General features: G+C 45.6%; 1 protein-coding gene across 2 annotated transcripts in view; it reads left to right on the top strand.

The window, feature by feature from the left end:
- DCP1B (decapping mRNA 1B) overlaps positions 1-5,203 on the top strand; it is a 58,665-nt gene extending 53,462 nt beyond the window's left edge. Inside the window, exons 8-9 of one of the 2 annotated variants that reach the window (XM_019465032.2) lie at positions 2,354-2,602; positions 4,990-5,203. In XM_019465032.2, coding sequence (XP_019320577.2) covers positions 2,354-2,602; positions 4,990-5,070 — 330 coding nt within the window. In that variant the 3' untranslated portion in view covers positions 5,071-5,203. The remainder of the gene's footprint in view (positions 1-2,353; positions 2,603-4,989) is intronic. The other variant, XM_019465033.2, reaches the window with a different exon arrangement.
- The last annotated feature ends 18,002 nt before the right edge of the window (positions 5,204-23,205 follow it).

Here is a 23,205-nt window from a genome sequence, read left to right as displayed (position 1 = left end):
CAGGGCGCCGAGCGCCATATCTGTGCATCTGATTATCACCATAACTTTCTGCCTGGAGAGAGCATCCTTTCTTTGCTTAGCCATCTGGGGGCTTCCCGCCTTTTAGAGATACTTTATTTGTACAGTTAAATCTTCACAGTGTCATAAGGCCTGACACAAGCATGTGAACACGGGAAACAACACGGATGTGCCGAGAACCCCCTAATCTTGGACCATGGATACTTACTGTCTGCTCTGAAATACTGTGAGATGCCAAACATTCGACCTTTTCTGATTATTTTAAAATCATTACTGTTTATCCATGTATTCACTAAATACCTTTGAGCACTTACTACGTGCCGGGCACCGTGCTTCCTGTGGGTACATACCTGCAGGTGTGTGACAAGTGACAAGGCATGCAGACTCACCACCTCAGAGGTGCAGGCTGGTTTTATTTCTGTCGCTGGTATAGCTTAATGAAGATTGAGAGAGGAGTGAGTATGCCATCTAACTCCACACACACACACACACACACACACACACACACACACACAAAGTGCCAGACAGGAGGAAATACTTTCAGAAATACTCTGTCCTTTGAGGAAGGCAGTTCTAAGTTTATCAGTAACTTGGAGTGGTGAGAAAACCACAGCTGTTTCATCACCTATGAGTAACATCTGGAGACCTCTGATTTTTTTTTTTTCCCCATTTGGATTGGTACAAATTCAGTGAAAAGGCATTGGGTTTAAAAGTTACGACATTTCTTGGCGTTCCTGGGTGGCTCAGTCAGTTAGGCATCCGACTTTCGGCTCAGGTCATGATCTCACAGTTTGTGAGTTCAAGCCCCACATCGGGCTCTGTGCTGATAGCTCAGAGCCTACAGCCTGCTTCAGATTCTGTGTCTCCCTCTCTCTCTCTGCCTCTCCCCCACTCATGCTCTGTCTCCTTCTCTCAAAAATAAATAAACTTTAAAAAAGAAAATTAAAAAAAATAAAAAAGTTAGGACATTCTCTCTGTTCATTAACAGATGTCAGCATTGGTCTTTTTGTCCTGCTTACAGGACCGTAGCTTACAACGGTTCCTCAAAAGTCCTTCACCTTTTTGAAAACAAAGATCACAGTCACATAGCATAAGTCTTTGTATACATGAGTCAAAGTGTTGTTGATTATTTATGACAATCTCAAAGAAACGATTGTTACCCACCCCCCTCCTCATTTCAGTGCAATAGTGTCCCTTTCTTTGATACCTGCTTCTCTTGGTGGTTTAGATGGGACGCTAGAAAAGTTGGGGTTAATAGTTTGACATCAACTTCAGTGGGCACAATTCTCATTTCTCTTCAGTGCCCACGTGCGTGGAGAGCTGATCACGACAGTGTGCATCCGTCAGCCTGCACTGCATTCTCCTTAAGGGTGCCGGGACCCGCACTGTGGGTGGCATCTGTTCTAGCTCCTCTCCTCGCGATGGCAGATAGGGACAGTTAAAGAAAACAAACAACCTGCCTTCCGCCAGGCTTCTTTCTGCCCAAAAAGATACTGAGGGAGTATAAAAATCACAGCAGCTTCTAGACTATCAGCCTTTATGCCCTCTTCTCGTGAGTTCTTTTGGGGCATTTTTTCTCACCTGCCTTAGAAACAAATGAGAGCTAGCTGTAGGAGTCCGTCAGACAGGGATAAAATGTCACTTGCATAACTGGAAAAGCTGTTGGAAAACTTGGTTTTAGGTGTTTAGCCAAGTGAGGTAGACATACTGTCTTGGACAGATAAGTCACTGGCAGTGCTGAGCACCACTGGCCCTTCCTGCCCCCATACTTGAGCTGGATGCTCTCCGTGAGCTGGCAGATCCTATCAGGGAGGGACTAGGAGGGGTGAACCTAATAAGCATGTCTCCCTCCTAGTGAGAAATCATGAGCAGGTGGAGAGAGGCCGGGAAGGTTCCTCCACGTAGAGAAATCAGGAGCGGAAATGTGTGTGTGCCCCCAGCAAGTGTAACAACTCACGTGGGTTGCTGGACCTTTAGGTCAGAGTAGTGGCCAGTTGGCCCTGAGGAAGAGACCAGCAGTCCTAAATGCATGCTGCAAAGTGATGGTGGTAAACTGCAGAAAATATTACTCAGAGGATGAGCTTTATATGCAGTGGGAACAATAGTCACAGCGGCAGACTGCCAGAGCAGCTTAGTGATGACAAAGGAAAATATGGAGACAACTGAGCAGGAGTCAGGCTCCTACAGGCTCCTCCACCTAGTGGAGTTGTGAGCAATTAATACTGAAACTCATTTATATCCATTCTTGCCAGCGAGGGGCCTCTTTATCTGTCTACCTTTCTTTTCAATGAGTTGCTACTTACTCCTGCCCTCTGTGTGTATTTGCTGTGAGCAGGCCATCTCACCTCCGCGCGTCCTTGCAACAGTGGCTCCTTCTCTGCTCATGTCCCCTATGGTGTTCACACAACCCACCTGTGCCCCACCAAAGGAGAGGGACAGTGGGCTCCTGCCTCTGGGAAGCCAAGAACCAGCTGCCACTTCCACCAGCCTCCTCCTGCCTCTGCAGACCCCAGAACCCCCTGCAGTCACCAGCAGCCCACTTACCAAGCTCCAGCTTCAGGAAGCACTGCTGTATCTCATTCAGGTAGGAGAGTCACGTCATCTCTATTCTTCCCTTTCCCTGCTGACCTGTTGGTTGCCACTTTGAGATAAAGACTCAGTTAGCTAATGCCTACTTAGTACTCCCCAAGAATAAAAGGACCATGTAACAATTCAACCTAAACCTCAATGGCATCCATGCTCAGTTAGCTGGGTGAGATTCAAAATACTGGCTGTGGACTTTGGGTGTCTCAGACCATCAAGGATTTTGTAGTATTGACTAAGTCCTCCAAGCTGTCACCTGCCAGAAAAGAAAGAAACGTATACTGTATAATTAAGCAGCCACTGGGAGGATTGTAGGTGCTGGCTGGTGCCCAGAAAGCTCACCATGGGGAAATGGAGGTGAGAGCCATCTTGAGTAAGTGGCAGCATTTAGGGGAAGGTTCACAAGGACTGTTGAAGAAGGAGGAAAAAGGTAGGGAAGCAAGTAATGGCTGTGACTACTAAGGGCATATTTTACAAATAATTTTGAAACCTACTGATAGGACAGGATAGAAGGAGGGGACTTCTTTGTCAGCCATTTGTCTCACTTGGCTCATGAGGTAACAACATAACAGTGGCCACATGTAGAGAGCTCTGTGCCGGGCGCTGTCTTAAATGCTTCACATATATTAATTCATTTAATCCATCTACAACAACCCTATTATCTTTTCTATTTAAAGACAAGGAAACTGAGGCTAAGTGACTGGCCTGAGGCCACAGCTAGGAAATAGCAGAGCTAGGATTCAACCGCAGTCTGGCTACAGAGTGCTCCTTCCTGCTGCACTGGGCTGGGGCCATGGTAGTAATGGGACTGCAAGGGATGGGCCTCCGGAGGCCGTTCAGCAGTCTACCAGGTGAAGCATACCCCAAAAATATATGCTAGGCCTTGAAAAGTGGAACACTTTTATCCAGACAGACTTCAAACACCTCAGTTAACATAGTTAGGTGTCTTTGATATAGTCTTTAAGAAAATTTTTGTGGTACTTTACTTAAGCTTTGGCAGACTTTCAGAGAGCTGGCTAGCACTCCACAGATGTTCCGTCCTAGTTAAAAAGCCTGTGGTCTCTGTTATTAAAAACATTTTTTAAAGGTCACGTATTTTGGAGGGAAGGGAAGGAGAGAGGGCTAGCAATCAGTGTCCAAGTGTGAAAGCAGAATAGCAGCCCACTAAAGATCAGCAACAAATGAGTTGCTGATCCATATAATCCATAAACAAATATCAGGGTAAAAATATTTCCCACCTTTTCAAGCCACTCATAAGTTCATGAGGACTTAGGACATCTATAAACTTCTTTTTTATGTGCAATAAAAAAAAAAAAAAAACTTAAATTGAAAAGTTTCACATTTTTTTCTGGTTCATTCCATTTAAAAAAACATTGTTCCAAAGATCTTTGTACAGGAGCCAAGACTCCAGCAAAAGTCTAGAGCAGGCCCGGTACGTTGCTAGGCAGAAAATTATGATCCGTCCACTCTCTGCATACACTTTACTTTTCCCCATGTAGACATCATCTTCCTGATGGACTCTTGGAAGTCACTCATGCAGACTGTTTTTAGTCTTCGCCTGTTGGTAGGACAGTCTCACGCACAGGGACTTTGTGGCTACTTTGTAGGAAAAACAGGGAGAAATCACTCTTTCATTGCATGAGAATAACTCTATGTGCGTGGGGTGCCAAGAGGGAATGAAGGGGGAATGTGAAATGTGGGTGAATTGCTAAAGCTTTAAAGGATTTGAGTGGGAGGGAGAAGTCTCTAGAATTAAAAACAAAGAGCACCACTGATTAGACCCATGATTCTCCCTCAGTCCTAGCCAGGCAGTAGAGCCCAGAGACTGCCAGTCTAACTGCTGCCCACTCACCCAGACCAAAAACTTTCCATAATTAATGGGAGAATTATGCTAGTTTCGATGATATAAATGAAGCATGTTGCAAGTAAATCTTAACTAATGTTGAAATAAAGTGTATATATTGTGGGAGACTTGGAGAACCTTTAAGAAGCCCCAGCTATCTCCTGACCAAAGAGACCACTGACCTGGATCATTGCCTCCCACTCCAGCCTTCTGTTAGAACCTGTATCTTTTCCTGAAACAGACCCGGGCTTTTTTTGAGTGACCCTCATCCCATACTGCCATGTGGCTGGGCTGCCCATCCGTGCTGTAGGTAATGAGCACTTGCTACTTCTCATATGACTCTTGGACACCAGCAGCTGACTTGGTCAGGCCTCCAGTCCCACTTAACACTCTCGTGTGCAGTGAAAAACCACCAGCCGTTGGAGCAGACAGGCAGAGAGGAGCGTCTGAGTGTCAGAATGCCAGTTTAGCTCCAAGACAGAGGAAGCCTTTGGTTCCTGCCAGCCAAATCACATTCCCTTGGGTCTTTTGATTTTGTTTTCCAGAACGATGACAACTTCTTGAATATAATCTACGAAGCTTATCTCTTCAGCATGACACAAGCAGCCATGAAAAAGACAATGTGAAAGCAAAACATTTTCAGACTGATTTTCAAGGTCCTGTGGCTCAAGATTCTTTCAAACGTCAGTGGTGTTACCCTAAATGTTTCCGCCTTTTTTAAAAGTATGTACGATATGAATTAAAACATTTCAGAATTTTTTTCAGTCAAGCTCTTTTTTAATCACATCCTTTGGTTACACCTTGTACTAAGAATCAAGCAGATAGAAGTCTTTTGCTCATATCACACAGTAAATTCCAAGCTTAAATTATTTTTTCCTTGCAGGCATGGGGCCAATTCTACAAGAAGTAGCCTCTCAGTAGGAAGGACTGTTCTGGAAACTTGGTTTCTTTTTTATTAATAGCTCTGGTTATTCTTTGAACGCGGGGAGTGTGGTTTCCCTGTTGCTGAGCTCCTTGTGCCGTAGCGCATGCCAGCCACCAGGTGGCAGTGTCACCCCACATACTAACCTACGCGGACCTACCCTAGCCTTTGGAGGTTTTCTTTTACCAAAGTAAACGTTTCATTTGTAAAAATCCAGTTGGCATGTTTTCCCAAGGCTTTTGAAGGGAAATTATTTCTAAGGATATTTATAGCTAGCTTCTAGAGGCGAGTTGTTCTAGGAGTCCACAAATGGCCCAGATTTCCAGTAACACTTCGTTTATCCCAGCTCCTGTTATTTCTTTTGGACCTAACCAGCCGAATATGCCTGCCTATGCTTCCAAATGAACATTTTGTCATTTTTAGCAAAACATGCTGAGAAGAAGTCTACAAAAGATTTTAAAGCTTTCTCTTGGCCTCTGAAGAGAGGTGCTAGGTTCTTTAGGGGCATAATGACAAAGACTCTTCAAGCTACAGAGCAGATTGATTTTATGTTCACAGAGATGAGGAGCTTAATCTTGGAGGGAGTCAGAAGAGCCCTTGTTAAGGCCCAGAAGTGTCGATATGGGAATTAGTCTCTGCTGAATACTGGTAATAAATAAAGCTTTGCATTTCTATAGCTCTTTTTATTCTTAGATCATAAAAAATCTCTAGAATGCTGTCCGGAAGACAGGTTTTATTCTCATTTTATAGGTCATATAGGAGGCATGGGAAAAATAGGTTTCCTGATAGCTTCCAATGCTAAGACTTGGGCTTTAAGCTGTGGACCTTCATGCAGGCACACCATCAGTAGTGTTCCTGGGAATACCACTTCCCCTGCTCCTGCAGGAGTGTGCCTTTTCTTCTACAGAGAAAAGGTGGGCAGGAAAGGAATTGACTCTTATTACCCTTGTGATGTGCCATTCACTGGACTGAGGAGTCTACTGTTACCCTCCTACGTTTAGGAAGGAAGGATTTCTTTCTTTCTTTTTTCTTTTTTTTTTTTTTTTTTTTGACATCTCCTACAATATCTAACACAGATGTAAACCCATGTGATGTTCTAACAAAATACTTGAAATTAATAATTGTGTATGTAATACCTCCATACTCTCATAAGGAGAATGGGGCAAGGGGAGAGACACACATGACCTATTATCCCGAAATCAGCGATTGTGCTCTCTTCTGCAACACACATACTAAAATTGGAACAAAATCAATGATATACTTAACCACTTGCCAACCTTTTCTTTAAAAAAGTCTCTTTGATCTTAATTACATGTTTAGAGTTGTTTCTCTAACTAGAAAGAAATGAATTCCATTTTAAATGTTTTAATATATCTGGGGGTAGAAAATGGCTAATTTCTGAAATATTTATTTTTTTAACCTCAGCAATGAATAAATAGAATAGAAATATCAATTGCAGCACCTAACGTGAAAGGATGCACAGTGCTATGTGATAGAAGAAAGGACCTGGGCCCAGCAGGGTCAGACCTGCACTGCAGGCTTCACTCGGGACTTTTTAGGTCAACTCCACAGTGATCTGTTTTGAAAAGTAATAAATTGTCCATCCTTTACTGGAATGAATCACTTTAAAAGTGACAGGCCCAATTCATTTAGACCAAAGACCAAGTCACCCTTTTAAAGGGCACTTGGTGATTGAGTGCTTATTTCTTCTACATGGCAAAACAGAGGAGACCTTCTTTGTACAAAGAGCTTCCTCTAGAGAGTCCAAGAAATAGATAAAATGGGTTATCTAAGGTACCCCAAATTAGATTTCATATATAAATTGACTTTTCTTTTTCCTACTTTCATCCCAAATTCTGAGACCATCACGGATGCCACTCCTAGGTGTCACTGGCTCCCAGGCAGCAGTTTTAAGCTAATTGAATTTCAGATGCAAAACTGAGATAATTATGCCTAAAGGCAGTGTTCTCCGACATGGTGGATTTCAAGCTTGCAGAAGTTACGGAAGTCAGTTCTGCGAGGTGTGGGGACAGAACACACAGCCTTCATCAGGCATTGCCTTCAGCGCCTGCGTAGGTGAGCCTCTCAGAGATGCTGTTTTCATTTGTAGAATGAAAGTAAGACCCGCCACACAGGGTCCTTAGATGGGGGCAATTTGTGGAAAGCGGTTCCTACGTGCTGTGCATTCTATGAGTTCGTTCTCCCCCCTCTGTGCTATTTGGTGTGTCCCAGTCTTCCGGCCACTGGGATGAGGCCTGAAGCTGCTGGAGTGAACCTCACATGCCTTCATTTGTCATCCACTGTGACTGAGTGTTAAGTCTTATATTGACACTTACGTTTCTGTGGTCACTTTACTATACCCTCTTCTCCCCTTCATCTCTTTATCAGTAAAATGAAAACAGTAACACTTACCCCTTCTTTCCAAAGGAGATGACATGAGCTCTTTAAGACAAAGATGTCAGTGTGACCCGAGATCGTATTGTTACTGTCCCTGCATTTATAGGTGAAGTGCCATTTTACTTGTAAAACCAGAGAAGACAGTGCTGTTAATAGAATTTATAGTCCCTGAACTTCTGAAAAGACACATTGCTCAGTCTCCCCATTTAGAAAACCAGGCATGGAGGTAATTGCAGAGTGAGAGAAACATTTACCAGCATCTTTAAGAATTTTCTAGTGTTTGTACCCAGTCTTGCTGATAAAATTGGATGACATTGGCTATCTTCAGTTCTCTTGGGTGTTAAAGAGAAAAGCAACAGTTGACACATGTTAGAGCCCACATCCCCAGGTATGTAATGCTAACAATGGGAGGTGTCCCATCAAAGACCAGGCCTCTAAATACCAGGCTTCACCTGGATTCAACCATATGTTAGTACAAAGGCAAGGAAGGAGAGGAACTCAACTGAACTGTGAAGACAGTTCTTTGTTCTGCTGGGCAGGACAGGACAGGGCTGGGCTGGCCTGGGGTGGAGGTAGATGGTGCTGTGTTAGGAGTGAGGTCTCTAGAATCTATGGACAAATTGGCGGCTCCCTCCTTCTAGCCATAGAGAAGCCCTTTTTTCTCCAGTTCCTCCTCTATTCAGACATGCGGCTCCTTCTCCCTTTCCAAAGCAATCAGCTTGCTTCCTAAGCTTTGGAACATTGAGCCATCTTTAAGGCTAAATTTATCGTTTGCAGCCAGCAGGTTGTAGCAACACTTCAACATGTAAAGTTGCCTGGCTGCACAGATTGGTGGGTCTCCCCAGCATTTTGCTGAATACTTGATTTCAGGTTTCAAGTGGTTGGCATCCCCCTCCCTCTTATAATTAGGATAGTGAGAGAGGCAGTTACAAATACTTGGTATATTTAACTCAACCTCGAGTATCTAGATAGATATTCACCAAATTGAGTTATGAGTAATGCCTTCCAACAACTTCGAGCCTTGAGAAAAGTACACAAATAAAAACTGCGTGTGTCGACTGTGGTCTTAAAACACCAACGGGGAGGTGGAAAGCATAGCTCTGTTGTTAACCTTCTCCAGGGACTGAGCAGTGCAGACGGGCATTGTGGCTCCGAGCCAGCTAGCACAGCCCAAACCATGCAGCCGGGTTTCTTGGATAAGCCAGTCCTCTTGGACAAGGGCACAACAGGAAGGAAGTAAAGATCATTCTAAATAGACAAGAGAAAGGGTGGGAGACCCAATGTTTGTAAGCCAAAACCTAAGAATTCCCCTATAAGTCTAAGGACCAAGATGAAAGGCACAAGCTACCGAGTGAAAATCCAGGTAGGACATCCTGCCAAGGCTGGGAGGAGCTGAAACACTCAAGAGAGGCAGTGGGTGTTCCCAACTTAGTGATGCTGAGCATCACTAACAGCAACAATAAGCCCACTGGTCTAGAAGACTGCATATTGTCAGTGGCCCCATGACAGGTCCCATCCAGCTGTGTCCACACACGATTCTATGGAAGACATAAGCAGTGAAAGAAGCTCTGGTTCCTCCAAGAGATTTGTTCTCACTTCCTACCACCAGGCTGAGAAGTAATGCCGACTATGTCTTTCCTCAGCACAGCTAGAGCCTACACAATCAACTTAAGGGCTCAAAAGACCAAGATGGCAGTCCCAACAGGTAGGCTGCCATGAGCATCTTATCCCATATGGCAAAGAACATATACTTAGGGCCAAACAGTTCTGGATTTGGATCCCACCACCTCCTGTCTCTTTCTTCAACCAAGACAGTAGCAGGAAAGAAAATTATTTTCTGTGTGTTTATCATGGGAGCATAGAAGTTGTCGCTTTGGGTCAGAGCCATCTATGCTCCGCAGTGGCGTTTTCTTCTGGACAGCAGCCCCAGGGAATGTGGCAAGGGAGGAGTTGCTCTTCACTCCCATCAGCCTCAAAGGTTAGGTGTATCCCAGCTTCTCTTTGTTGCCATTTATGGCTCCATCATAGATCTGTCCAGAATTCTTTTTGATGCTTTCATATTTCCTTCCTATAGCACTTCCCCAGGGTTATGAGTTCCTTAAGTTTTATTCCCTGCTGTATGCATAGTAGCTCACCCAGCATGCCCAGAGGCTGAGAAACTGTGGCTTGACAGAAAATCCGTAAATATCAGACCCTGATGGGATGGGGGGCTCTGTTCTGCAGTGAAATGCCCAGCCTGTGTCTGAATGTCCATTACCTGTCAGATGCCTCTGTCATCCCCAGGCCAAACACAGTAACATCGGCTAAAAAGACAGCTACTCCTAGTTTTGGATTCCTGGAAAATGCTCATCCTCCCCAGTGCTTTCCCTTTCCTCTTAGAGGAATGTGCCTCGTTCCGGTTCATATATCCAAAAAGCATGTCTATCTTTCCCACCCTTTGGAAATGAGCTGCCTTTCCCTAAACTCTTTTCCTCATGCCAAGTTTGGGGCCACTTCATTCATGCATGCTTGCATTCATTCATTCACTCAGTAAACATGTACTGAGCTCTCTGTGTGGGGAGACATAAGGGACCTAATCCTGACCCAAGGATCTCACAGTCCAGGTTGGAAGGAGACTAACTGTAAGACGTGGTAAGGGCAGTTATTGATAGGCATGGGATATTACAGCACACCTAAAACAGACAGGAGGTTGAGAGAAGACTTCCAGGAAGAGGAGGCCTGAGCCGATTCACAAAGGACAGGTAAGGGTGGACAAAATGGGGGGAGGCGGATGTTCAAGGCAAAAAAAGATGGTGTAAGATAAGAAGGCAAGAAGCAGCAATGGTGTGTAGCTGGATGGGAAGGAGGGAGGTAGAACACAAGCCACTTGGTGTTGCTGGAATTTAAATGGAAAGCTAGAGGGAGGCAGGAAACGTGGCTGGAGAAAGCCCAGGCCAGACTCCGCAGATAACAAGGAGCCTGGGCGATTCAGGCAGGAAGGGCCATGGTCAGATCCCCGGCAACTGAAGAGAGGGCAAAGGCAGGGAAAATGAGCAACAGGGACACTGTGGGGAGGTGTGGCAGGGGTTCACATGGAGGAGGATGATGACCTGGTCTGAGGGAGGGGTAGCTGAGGTGGTTTGAAAAAGAAGGGACAGTTACAAGAAATATTTAGGAAGCAAAATCAGTAAGACTTAGTAGTAAGTAAGATGATTAATTACTCATCTGCGGATAGTAGAGAAGGAATCAGGTTTCCTGCTTGGTTGCCTAGGTTGATGATCATGAGATTAGATGAGGAAATGCTGGCTAGAGGTGAATAATAATAATAGCAGATAGCACCTATTAAGTTCTTCATATGTACCAGGCACTTTTCTCAGTACTTAGTACTTTATTTCATTTGTCCCTCACTGAAATCCTGCAAAGCATCCCCTATTTTATGGCTGAGGAAACTAAAATTCAAAGTTCACTTCTTAATTGGACCGTTTTACTAAGTCATTCAGAGGCAGGGCAATCCTTCCCCAGGGGCCCAAGCTGAATGGGATGGGAGGCAGGAGGTGGGATGGCCATGTTGGCAGGCTCGCCTAGGCTTGGGGAAAGGAGAACACACGGTGTGTGCTTCCCCAAATCCAGATTCCTCCCTGGGGCTGATGACAGCGGAGCAGGGCCAGTCCTAGGAATGAGGAAATCTGGGCCCAGACTGATGACCTCCCAGGGTCTTACCCCAAATTCTGTGAGTGTGCAGTCCTGTTGTATCCCAGAGGACCCCTCAGCCTCCTTACAGTCTGTGGCTCTCAGCAAAGTCTGTCCTGACAGCTTCCCCACCTCCTGTCAGTGTTTCCCAGGCAGGCCACTCAGGATCCCTGGGAGGCTCTCCACCCACTCCAGCTGTCGCTCCCTCTGGAGAACCTGAGGGAAGCAGCACTTTGCACTGGAACCCACAGATATTCACCTGGTTTAGTGGATTGAGGTGGGATGGTGAGGGGACAGCTCCCCCCCCTTCTCCCCACTGCCCAGGCCCGGCTGCCCTGTGGGAATGCCAACAGCCAGGGCAGCAGAGAGGAAAGAGCAAGGCCCAGGAGACCTGGGTTCTATTTCATGCTTTGCTATTAACCTGCTGCATGACTTTTCCCCTCTCTGGATGTCAGTTTCTCTTATTTAGAAGATAAGATGATTCGACTTAATAAAAAGTAATGCCTTACATGTGAGGAGCTCTCTGCAGTTCCAGACTCAGCAACACTGTGAAGCAGGTATTTGGACAACTGTTAAGTGGGGACTGTCTCTGATTTCGGGAGTTTCAGGGAACCTTCTCTAACTCAGATGCTGCAGGACTCTCTTTGTACCATCACACTCCACTCCAGTGGGAGGAAAGAATGGTATCTCCATAACAGCACCACTTCTGCTGAAGCCAACAGAACCTCTTGGAGGGATTTTGTGGTGAACAGAGGTCCTTTCAAGCCTAAAGGCCAAGAATTCCATAGTTTCAAGTCCCCTCTCTTCTTGTTTTTTTTTTAATATTTTATTTTATTTTTGAGAGATAGAGTGCAAGCTCCTACACATGAGTGGGGGAAGGGCAGAGAGAGAGGGAGACAGAGGATCCCAAGCGGGCTCTGCACTGACTGGAGAGAGCCCCATGCAGGGCTTGAACTCATGAACCAACTGTGAAATCATGACCTGAGCTGAATTGGGACGTTCCCTGGCACCCCACCTCTCTCTACTTTGGTGTTACCCAGTTGTCAGCAATAAGGTGACCACAAAATCTGTCATCCAAACTAGGATACTTCTGGGCATGAACTATTAATAATTACATCAAACTGTAGGCATAAACTTGCACCATCCTGAGCAAATGGGAACAAATGGTCACCACATATATTCTTCTAGAGATCCCCTGGTTCAGCCATGCAATTAGCACCAGCCTTAGACCAAGCCTAAAAGAAATCAGACTGCACACAAGGAGTCTAAAGTCAGGAGGCCACATTCTGGGCCTGGCTCTGTCATTAATCTGCTGTGTGTAACTAAAGCCAGGTCATGTCAATGTTCCGAGCCACAGCTTCCTCTGTCAAATGAAGGGTTTGAACTAAACGTGGTTTCCTCCAATCTCAGCATCCAGCTTCCTTGCTCCTTTTGGGCCTTTCCTTTTGGATTAAGATGAAAGTTCAGAGGAGGTCACTGTCAAAGGTGGTCACTGGTCCTGAGTGTAAGGTGGCTCCCACTTTCCCTGCCTTCACTACCACCTAGAGACAGGTTCCCTCCATGCCCAGGATAAGGATGCTCTGGACTGTGGAGGGATGGCTTTACAGCCCCATTTTAGCTCTGCCATTGATCAGATCTGAGGTGTTGGGCAAATTATGTACCTTTTCTAAGCATCCCTTCAAGCACCCCATGGGAGGTCCTGCTTGCTTCTCTCAAATGCACTTTGTGACCTTGACCAAAGGCGCTCACTGATCATAAAACATAACCATGAGAAAGGCTTTTGTGATCATAATCTGACCCTTTCATTTTACTGATGAAGACAGGGCCCAGAGGTGAGTTTTGACCTGCCCAAGGAGGTACAACCAGTTAATGGCCAAACCAGTACCAAAACCTTGGCTTCACGGCAGCTACCTCCTATGCCTCTTCCCCCAGCACAGCACAGCACAGCACAGCACAGCACAGCACAGCTCTCTCCTCCCCCCTAAGGGACTCCAGCATTCGTCAACCTTTAGAAGTCTGTGTTTATTTATAAAGCTGCTGCTTTCCTTCCAGCATCTGAGAGCATTTTACAGGCATTAATTAAGGAAGGTTCACAGCAAGCCCAAGAGGGAAGGAAGGGTTTGGGGCGGGGGTGGGGGGATTCTTTAAAGGACCAGTTTCTCCTGCTGGGTGCTTCTCCCTGTTTTTCTTTAACTTCTCACTCTCCTCAGTACACACATGTGTGCACCCATACGTACGCACACATATACATGCATATACACGTATGTGCACATTCATACATATGCACACATACACGTGTGTGCGGTCATGTATAAACACATATACACACACATATATGCATACACACGTGTGCGCACACACACACACACACACATACACCAGCCATCTCCAGCAGCCTTCTAGCATCCTTCATAGCAAACCTCTGCTGACTCCATCCTGATTGCATCTCTGACGCCTCCCTGAGCCCCTTCCCTTGTGGTTTCACCCAACCAGCAGTGCCCAGAGGATGCTCCAGGGTCAGAGTCACTTCACCCCACATGACCCTCACCCCTCACCCCTCCTCTTTCCCAAATTCACTCCTAAATGTTGCGCACACTTCAGCTCATCTCCCACGCTGTGCAGAAATAGTCCTTTCCCCCTCCCATTAAGGCAGGAGAGGTTCGTAGGGGAAGGCCAGGACCAATAAGGCACTTCAGTGTCGGTGGTAGGGCCACTGCACCGGGTTCCAAAGTACCACAGACTGCCAGACTTGCACAATAGAAGGGTATTGTTCACAGTCTGGAGGACAGAAGTCAGACCAAGGTGTCAGCACGGCTGATTCCTTCCAACCTGAGAGCCACGGCGGGGGAAAATGGGGGGGGGGAATCTGTTTCATGCCTCCGGCTTATCTCCTGGGGGTTTGCTGGGGATCTTTGGCATTCTTTGGCATTTAGAAGCATCACCCTGAGCTCTGCCTTTATCTTCACGTGATGTTCTCCCTGTATGCATGTCTGTCTCCAAGTTTTCACTTTTCATAAGGACACCAGTCACATTGAATTAGGGGCCTTCCCTCATCCAGTATGACCCTGTCTTAACTAATTACATCTGCAATGACTCTATTTACAAATAAGGTCACATTTTGAGGTACCGGGGGTTACAGCTTGAACATCCAAATTTGAGGAACACACAGTTCAACCCAAAACAACTATGTCACTGAAACCACAGGTCCTCCTAGGCTAATTAGTGTCTGTCACTGGTGGCCTGAGTGACTCACATGAGAAATGTTCCTATTCAGACACCAAGATTATAACCCACTGGCTAGTGGCTGAGCCTCCTTACCTGGAGAACCCAAACATAGCTGTACACGAGTTTCTTTAAACTGGCCTTCGTGTATATGTGTTAATTGCTAGACACACAGTTCAGCAGTCAGTTTAGTCTGATTTAATTGCCAGAGAGGACACTGGATGTGGGAAGTTTTAACCCTGAGTGACCAGAGCCGGGGATTCTTCCTTGCTTGTGTCTGTCACTGTCTTGGATTCCATTCTTGACATCGAACGGGCCAGGTGTCCTTCTCTTGGCAACAAGCCTGGAAAGAGATGGTGACTACAGAGTCCCACTGCCTGCTGACTGCAGAGACTCTTGGGGTCCATTTAAGTTCAAGTTTCTAAAGCCTGTGCTTTCTGCCTGCATTCTGCCTCCACCTCACTGCTGCTGTTGCTCTTTGGTTTTCAATTTTTCGGTCAAACTCTGTCCCTTTCTACCTTGGGCACAGAAAAAAACTGGATTAATCATACTCCTTAGTTTCTATAAACCTTCATTATTGGTTTGGACAAGAACATTTTTTTTAATCTTATTCATTTCTTTTCTTCTGTGTTCAAACCACACTCCATTCCCTTCCTTCCTAACAGCCTCCCCACAACCATCCTATTGAGCCCATATGTACTCAACACCCTTAATTATCAGGGAAATGCAGACTGAAGCCACAATGTGGCACCACACACGGCCACCAAAGTGGCTAAAAGTAAAAGGCTGACAGTATCTTGAGTTGGCAGGGGTGGGTATCCATTAGAATTCCCATATGCTGCTGGAAGAAGTGTCAAATGACACATAGCCTGTCAGAGAGAGGACAATGCCTACTATCCTGTGACCTTTTTGTTTGCATGTGTTCTTACAAAATGTGTATTGTTTTGTACAATAAAGTATGGATTTATTTTTTATTGAAGTATAACAGATACACATAAATAATGCAAATGTTAAGAGTACAACTTGACAAATCTTATAAATAACTGTGTAAGTATGTCTGGGTACACCACCCAGATGAAGATATAAAAATATCTGCATGGGTCTCTCATAGCCTTCTCGGTCAAAACTAACCCCAGAGAGACCATTTTTCTGATTCCTACCATCAAAGACCCCTGGGCTTGAACTTCACACAGTGGAGTCATACAGATTTTTTGTTACCGGCTTCCTTCACTCATCACTATGTTCATTTTTTTTTTTTTAATCTCTGTGTGGTATTCAGCCATGTGGACCTTTGAATTGTTGGACCTATTAATAGACCGTCAAGTGTTTCCAATTTTTCTACTCTTCTGAATAATAAAGTTACTGTGCACACTTTGGTACATGTCTTTTTGTGAATATCTGAGCTTCTTTCTTTCAGGTGTGCACTCAAGAGTAGTACTGTGGGTCACAGGATAGCAGGCTTTGTCCCCTGTCTGACAGGCTACATACCATTTGACATGTCCTCCAGCAGCATGTGTGAGTTCTAATGGATACCCATCCTTGTCAACTCAAGATACTGTCAGCCTCTTATTTTTAGCCGGTTTGGTGGGTGTGTATGGTGTCACATTGTGGCTTCAGTCTGCAGTTCTCGATAATTAAGGGTGTTGGGTACATCTGCTGTACATGCGGTTATTGGCTAATCCCATATATGGGCTATAAAGTGCCTGATCAGGTTTCTTGCCTATTTTTTAAGTGGCCTATTTGCTTTTTCATATTGATTTGCCTTCATTCTTCAGATGTTCTCATGTAAGTTATTTATGTGCACCCACACTTTGTTCACACAGCCCCCCATCGCTCTGTGCAGTTGCTCCTGTGTCTATGACTGAAGTGCTGGGACAGAAAGGCACTCAATCCAGGACACTTTTGTCCTTAAACTTGATAACATGCAAACTGTTGTACAGAATCTCCATCTCTCCACAGTTCACTGACTCTAGGATGTGTCAACCTCCCACTCCTTTGTACTTAAGTATTATAGTCCCAAAGCTGAACTCTCTTGTATCAATGCAGGTAAGCCCAGAGGAATGGCTCTCAAACTCTAGACACTGCACTGGGTTCCCCCAGGGAGACTTGGGGCCTCACACCTCAGTAGGTCTGGGACAGGGCCTAGGAGACTTCATTTCCCACAAACTCCCTAGATTATTTGATATGCAACCAGGTTTCATCTACTCAAGAAGTATTTATTGAGCATTTACTAATAATGCCAGCTACTAGGCACCAGGAACAGAGCAGTGAACAAACAAATATTTCCCCCTTGAGGAGGAGATGGATAAAAAGAAAGACAAGTAAAATATATAGATATTAGAGAGAGAGAAACACCAAGGAGGAAAATTAAGCAGAGAAAGAGTATGGCAGATTCAGAATGAGGATTGCACTCTTTGATAGGGTCACAGACGGTCTCACTGAGAATGAAGCATTCAGTAAGGACCTGAAGGAGCTTCAGGAGTGAGCCGCAGGGGAATCTGGGGGAGAGCAACTGGACAAGGACACAGCTGCTGCTCCTTAACTTCTTAACTGTTTGCTGCCTCTAACTTGTTGGCTACACCTGGAAAACCACTTTCAGGGCCAAATATTTCCGAAACCTGTGAAGAGGCCACCCATCAGCTGGAGGCAGGCTCTACTGCCCACCCTCCAGTGCCCACACCTCACTGGTTGATCACACAATACCTGTCCACCACTCCCTTCCTCCATCCTATCAGACCTCAATGTTTTGGGTATCCTTTGTGTGGTCACATTCTTTTGGGGAGGTGGGCCCAGCCCCAGCAGGAGGGGAATTATAATTGCTTTAGGCTAGATGTGGCGGTCCTGCTCCCTTGCCCTTTACTCCTTCAAGCATGACCCTAGAATACAGTCTGGCTGTTGAAAAAGAAAAGTCTGCTGGATTATTTCTGCACCAAATATTCCTCACAGATAAGCAATGCCAGGTAAAATCAGTCCTTCATCTCCTTCAAGATATTATGATGTCTGACCATAATGCCTAGAACAATGGCAGTCCTCTTGTGACCATGAAGGGAGCTAGGCTGAGGACAATCCAAAATACTGAGGATGACAGGGAAGAAAGATGGGACGAACTTGACCTTTGGTACATCATTGAGCTGCTGTATTAACCAACTTTGAGACCGTCTAGAGTTCTTATGTAAGATATTAAATTGCCATCATTTAAGCCAAGTGAATAGGGGTTTTCTGTTATTTTCAGGCAAAAGCACTAACTGATATCCACTCCATTGATATACCTTGAGCCTATTTAAGACATCCTTCCAATAGTTCCCTGAAGATATGGGCTAGGCAGAGTCTACTCTCTACTCTTATGACCTAGTGGACCATCAGGTGTTTGGGATATACTCGGGCTTACTTTTAGACTTCATCTGCCATCACAACAGCATAAAGGAAGTTGCATGGAGCAAAGGGCAAAGATCCAGTGAGAGTCAGCTGCTCCAGCTCTGGGTTCCCACACTCCCCTATTGGGTTGGGATTTTTTTGTGTGTCTCCCTCGTCAGCAGCCTATGAGCTTCCTCCAGAGCAAGAAATTACCATCATCCTAGTAGCTCTGAGTCCTCGGGGTCTTGCACAATGCTGGATGTATACTAGGTGCTCAGCAAAGGTTTGCTGAGTGTTGGCAAGACATGGAGAACAATTGAGAAACAGGAAAAGAGGAGGAACAGAAGGGGAGGCAGACAGGGGAAAGCTAAGAGGGTTAGGGAAGTGGAAGGAAGTGAGGAGTGGGGTTCCAGACAACTATTTGCAGAGAAAAGTATGTGTAGTGTGTCTTCTTCATAGGGACCATAAAGGAAGAAAGCAAGACTGTGAAACAGAAGGTTGAACACCCAAGGGACCCAGAGGCCAGTGGTCATGGACAAATGAGCCTGAGCACACACCTCATTATCAGCAAGCCCATCTGGTCCCCCTCCTCCCTCCCTCCCAGTATGCCTCCTCTCTTTTCCCTGTTCTCTCTCTCTCTCTCTCTCTCTCTCTCTCTCTCTCTCTCTCAGAAATGAGGACACAGCTTATGCTTATAGGGATGAACTTCTAGCTGTGTGTAACTCTAGCTATGGTTCCCAAAAATGCTTTGGGGATTCATCAGAACCAATAACTGCCTTTTGTCTCCTCACCTACATTGCTCATTCTGCTGCTCCAGAATAGTTGCTGAAGCAAGCACAGATATCACCCACCCCCACCTCCAGGGATGTGCTGTAGTCTCCCTGTGAGACTGCCTACCTGCATTATGGGTAACTGATCCATGGACTGTGGCCAGGAGTATGAGGATTGTGACAGTGACAAGGAGAGCTGTGATGACCACAGGATTTAGTGAGTGCTTGCCATGTGCCAGGCAATGTGGAGGATGTGGCACATTTCCTCTCACACACCCCTGACACCACCCTTCGTTCTATTGAGCAGGAAATTTAGAGTCTCCCTCTGATCCCCTGCATAATGAGAGTGGTTCCAACTCTCATTTGCCACTTGACCTTCTGAGATTTTTTCTCCCCAAGGTAGAGGCAGAAGCCCTTTCCCCAAGCCTCTGAGGTGTTCCCAAGGGTATTGTGAATTGGAAGGTTAGCTCAACCAGGGCAAGGCATGGGACCATCCCACTGGAGGATGGCTGGCCAATGGAGTGAGAGTCCATTAATGAGGGCAAGGTACCACTCACCAGCTGGTGCTTCATTCAGTTTCCCAGCCAGAGTAAACTGACAAAGCTTTGCCTCACTCATGTGGTCTCCCCGCTCAGGATAAAGTAGGTAAGAACTTCCTAAGGTTAATGGGGTTCATTGTAATCACACATCAGTGCAATTGATGGGCAATATTTTCCTTACAGATTGCATCAAGAAAGCCCTGGACAGCAGACCTGGTGCATGCAGGGTCTCTTCACTTTGTTTTGCCCTAGATAGTGCCAACCTGAGTGTTCGCCGCAAGTAGACACTTAACAGGCCCTTCCTGGCCTTTCTGGAATGCCATCCCTGGGAAGCTCCAAGCTGCAATTTCTGAGCAAACTTGCAACCTAGGTGAGGTAATTTTCACAGAACCTGGCCCAGCTCTGTGAGGAAACACTCCACTCCCTGCCAGGACCAAGGCCTTGCCACCCTCATTGCTTTTGCCTCCAACTGCTCCCACCTGCTGTGGCCCATAGGGCTTAGCACTGGGGTTCCTAGCTGAACATTACTACGTTTCAGCACCTGCTTCCAGCACCTTGCTCCAGCTGGCATGGGCCCCAGGATTTTTAATGACAGGGCCAGGTTTTGAGAACCACATTGCCAGGATACGGCTGAATAATTCTAATTTAAGCTCATGCAATTTTTCAGACTCAGGCAGTGGCGTGGCCTGTGGGACTTATTTCCACTCCAATCTTGGCTGCCAGTCCCGGGGGGGACATTACACACGCAGGCTGCAGACTTCCCCCACCTGTTAAGGGGAAGTCCACAGCTAATTTCTCAGGTACTCTCCCAGGATTCCTTCCTCCTCCACCAGGACCCGTGGGGGCATTCAGAGGTCTCTCCCTGGGGTGCTGCCCGGGCCTCTCTGCTTCCCCCACCCTTTTTCACTTCAGCCAAGTCTCACTGCTCAGCTTCCTGCCTGCCCAGGAAGGAGTGGAAACACTACAAACAGAAGTGATGGAAGTGACTCGAAGGCCTTCCTAGTGATGCAGTCCTAGCAGCAGTCTCCTCCAGAGGACAGTGGGGTAGTTTCCAAGGGAAACGGACATAGTTTCCACTTTCCCCCATGCAGAGATTCCGGATGGACACTGCCTGTTGGCCTCACATGATAAGAATCACCAAGACCCCTTTACCACAGGGAGCTGACCTCAGCCCCAGCCTGCTCTTCCTCTTTTCCTCCACTTTGACAAGCCCTTTTGCACCTTATATCCCCTGGCCCATCTTCCTCTTCCTTTTTGATAATTGACATATAACATCATATTAGTTTCAGCTGTATAACGTAAGGATTTGATAGTTGTCTATCCTGTGAAATGATCTCCATAGTAAGTCTAGTGAACAATATTTTCTTGCAATGAAAACTTTTAAAGTCTACTCCATTAACAATAACAACAAAAAACTTTCAAATATACAATAGAGTATTATTAACTATAGTCACCATGCTGTACATGACATCCCCAGGGCTTATTTATTTCCTAGCCAAAAGTTTGTACTTTTTGACCCCCTTCACCCATATCATCCAACCCTGACCCCCTGCCTCTGGCAACCACAAAACTGTTCTCTGTATTATTGAGTTCAGGAGTTTAGATTTCACGTGTAAGTGAGATCCTACAGTATTTGTCTTTGTCTGACTGATTTCACTTAGCATAATACCCGCAAGGCCCATCCATGTTGTCAGAAATGGAAGGATTTCCTTCTTTTTATGGCTGAGCACTATGGAATGTGCAATGGAATTGCACATATAAAATATTCAGCTGAACCTTGAACAACATGAGTTCCAACTGTGCAAGACCACTTATATGTGGGTTTTTAAGAGTTGACAGCAAAGGCCACAAGGCATTTATTTAGGACTGCCCGCCCTGTTCTCCACAGAACCAAACCAGAGGTGGCTGGCACAGAGATTGTGTCTGCTGCTCTCTGAGTAGCCAGGAGTCCCACAGGGGCCACTGGCAGCCTGTGGATAGGCCTGCAGGGCACCTCACATGTCCACAAGGCAGATTGGTCAAGTACCCAGGACTGGAGGTAGGAGGCCAACCTGAAGCCGAGGAATGTGCCCAGAGAGCAGGGATATTGCTGTGCAGGGAGCCCTGCACCCTCAGTACCTTCATCCCTGGAGCCCTCTTCATGCTAGTCTCTGGGGCTGCTCAGAGGAACCACTGGCCTCTGGCCACTCCCAGGCCAAGTGAGAACCCCTGTCCACAATGGTGCCTTGGGCCCGTGGCTTCCCTGAGGCTGGTGCATTCATGTGTGGCCACAGCTGCCAAAGACCAATGGCTGGTGGTGCACCTCCAGGCCACCGTTGCTGCCCACAGACTGCCCAGTGGCTGCCACCGCTGGGCCAAGGCCACCAGGGTGTGGAATATCGCCATCCTGGGAAGTCTGGCTATATGCAGAGTGTTTTTTTTAAATATATATATATATATATATATATATATATATATATATATATATGTACTGTACTATAAATGTGTTTTCTCTTCCTTATGATTCTCTTAATAACATTTTATTTTCTTAACATTAATGGAATAATCCATTACCACATTTTCTCTGTCCATTCATCCATCAATGGACACCTAGGTCGCTTCCATGTGTTGGCTATTGTAAAAAATGCCACAATGAACATGAGGGTGCAGGTATCTTTTTGAGATAGTGAGGAACCTCTGTATTGTTTTCCATAATGGCTGCATCAATTTACTTTCCCACCAACAGCATATGAGGGTTCTCTTTTCTCCACATCCTCACCAGCACTTATTTTTTTGTCTTTAATGCTAGTCATTCTAAGAGGTGTGAGGTAATATCTTATTGTGGTTTGATTTGATTTGTGTTTTGCTGATGATGAGTGATGTTGAGCATCTTTTTTACATACCTGTTGGCTATCTGTATGTCTTCTTTGGAAAAATGTCTACTCAGATTCTCTGCACATTTTTCAATAGAATTGTGGTATGGTTTGGGGGGGCATTGGTTTGGGGTTTTTTTGTTTGTTTTGCTTTGTTTTACTGATATTGAGTTGTATAAGTTCTTTATATATTTTGGATATTAACCCTTTATAAGATATATGATTTACAAATATTTTCTCCCACTCTGGGTTGCTTTTTTATTTTGTTGATGTTTTCCTTTGCTGTGCAGAAGCTTTTTAGTTTGATGTAGCTCCATTTGTTAATTTTTGCCACCTGGGCCCATCTTGACACTTTACATATGTTTTAATGTGTATGAAATTTCCCTTCATCTGTACATGCTGCATACATGTGCTTGAATGAGGACCTTGCGTGTGTGTGTGTGTGTGTGCACGCTTACTAGACTCCCAAACCACTAAGGCCCTGAGGTGCTTCTTCCTCCAAGGATTCAAATGTCTTACATTTGCATAGAACATCACATTCTCATGTCCACCATCTTACATGGTCCTCTCTTATAAGAATCACACACATCATTGTATATAGATGACAAAATTAAGAGGTTAAAGTTTTAAGTCATGCAGATGACTAGCATCATGGCAAGAATTAGAAACTAGGTCTCCTGATCCCTAGATGGATGCAGCTGCTCTTTCCAGTGCTCCAAACTATGAAGGAATTTGGTAGCCAAGGAAAAGCTCCTAGACTCCATGGATCCTCGTGCCCTGCAGCTGAGTCCTCCCCTTCCCTGACCTTTCTACATACCCTGTCTTCTCCCCTGAAAAAGAGGGAAAAAGCTCTTTGCCAGCTCCCCTTAAAATGTCCTGGGAGTTAAGGTCTGCCTGTCGATCCTTCTATGGAAGAGAATTTATATGTAAATAGTAATAGAGGATGTTTTTTAGGGCCAGATCCTGATTCTGCTTAGGGAGTGTGGTATACCAGTTGCCCACATAACACCCCCTTCTCCTGTTCTTTCTTGGTAAC

The sequence above is a fragment of the Panthera pardus genome, unplaced genomic scaffold, assembly GCF_024362965.1.
Source record: "Panthera pardus isolate Hobbes unplaced genomic scaffold, ASM2436296v1 HiC_scaffold_6, whole genome shotgun sequence".
Taxonomy (NCBI): Eukaryota; Metazoa; Chordata; class Mammalia; order Carnivora; family Felidae; genus Panthera; species Panthera pardus.
This window is presented reverse-complemented; position numbering and strand designations above follow the sequence as displayed.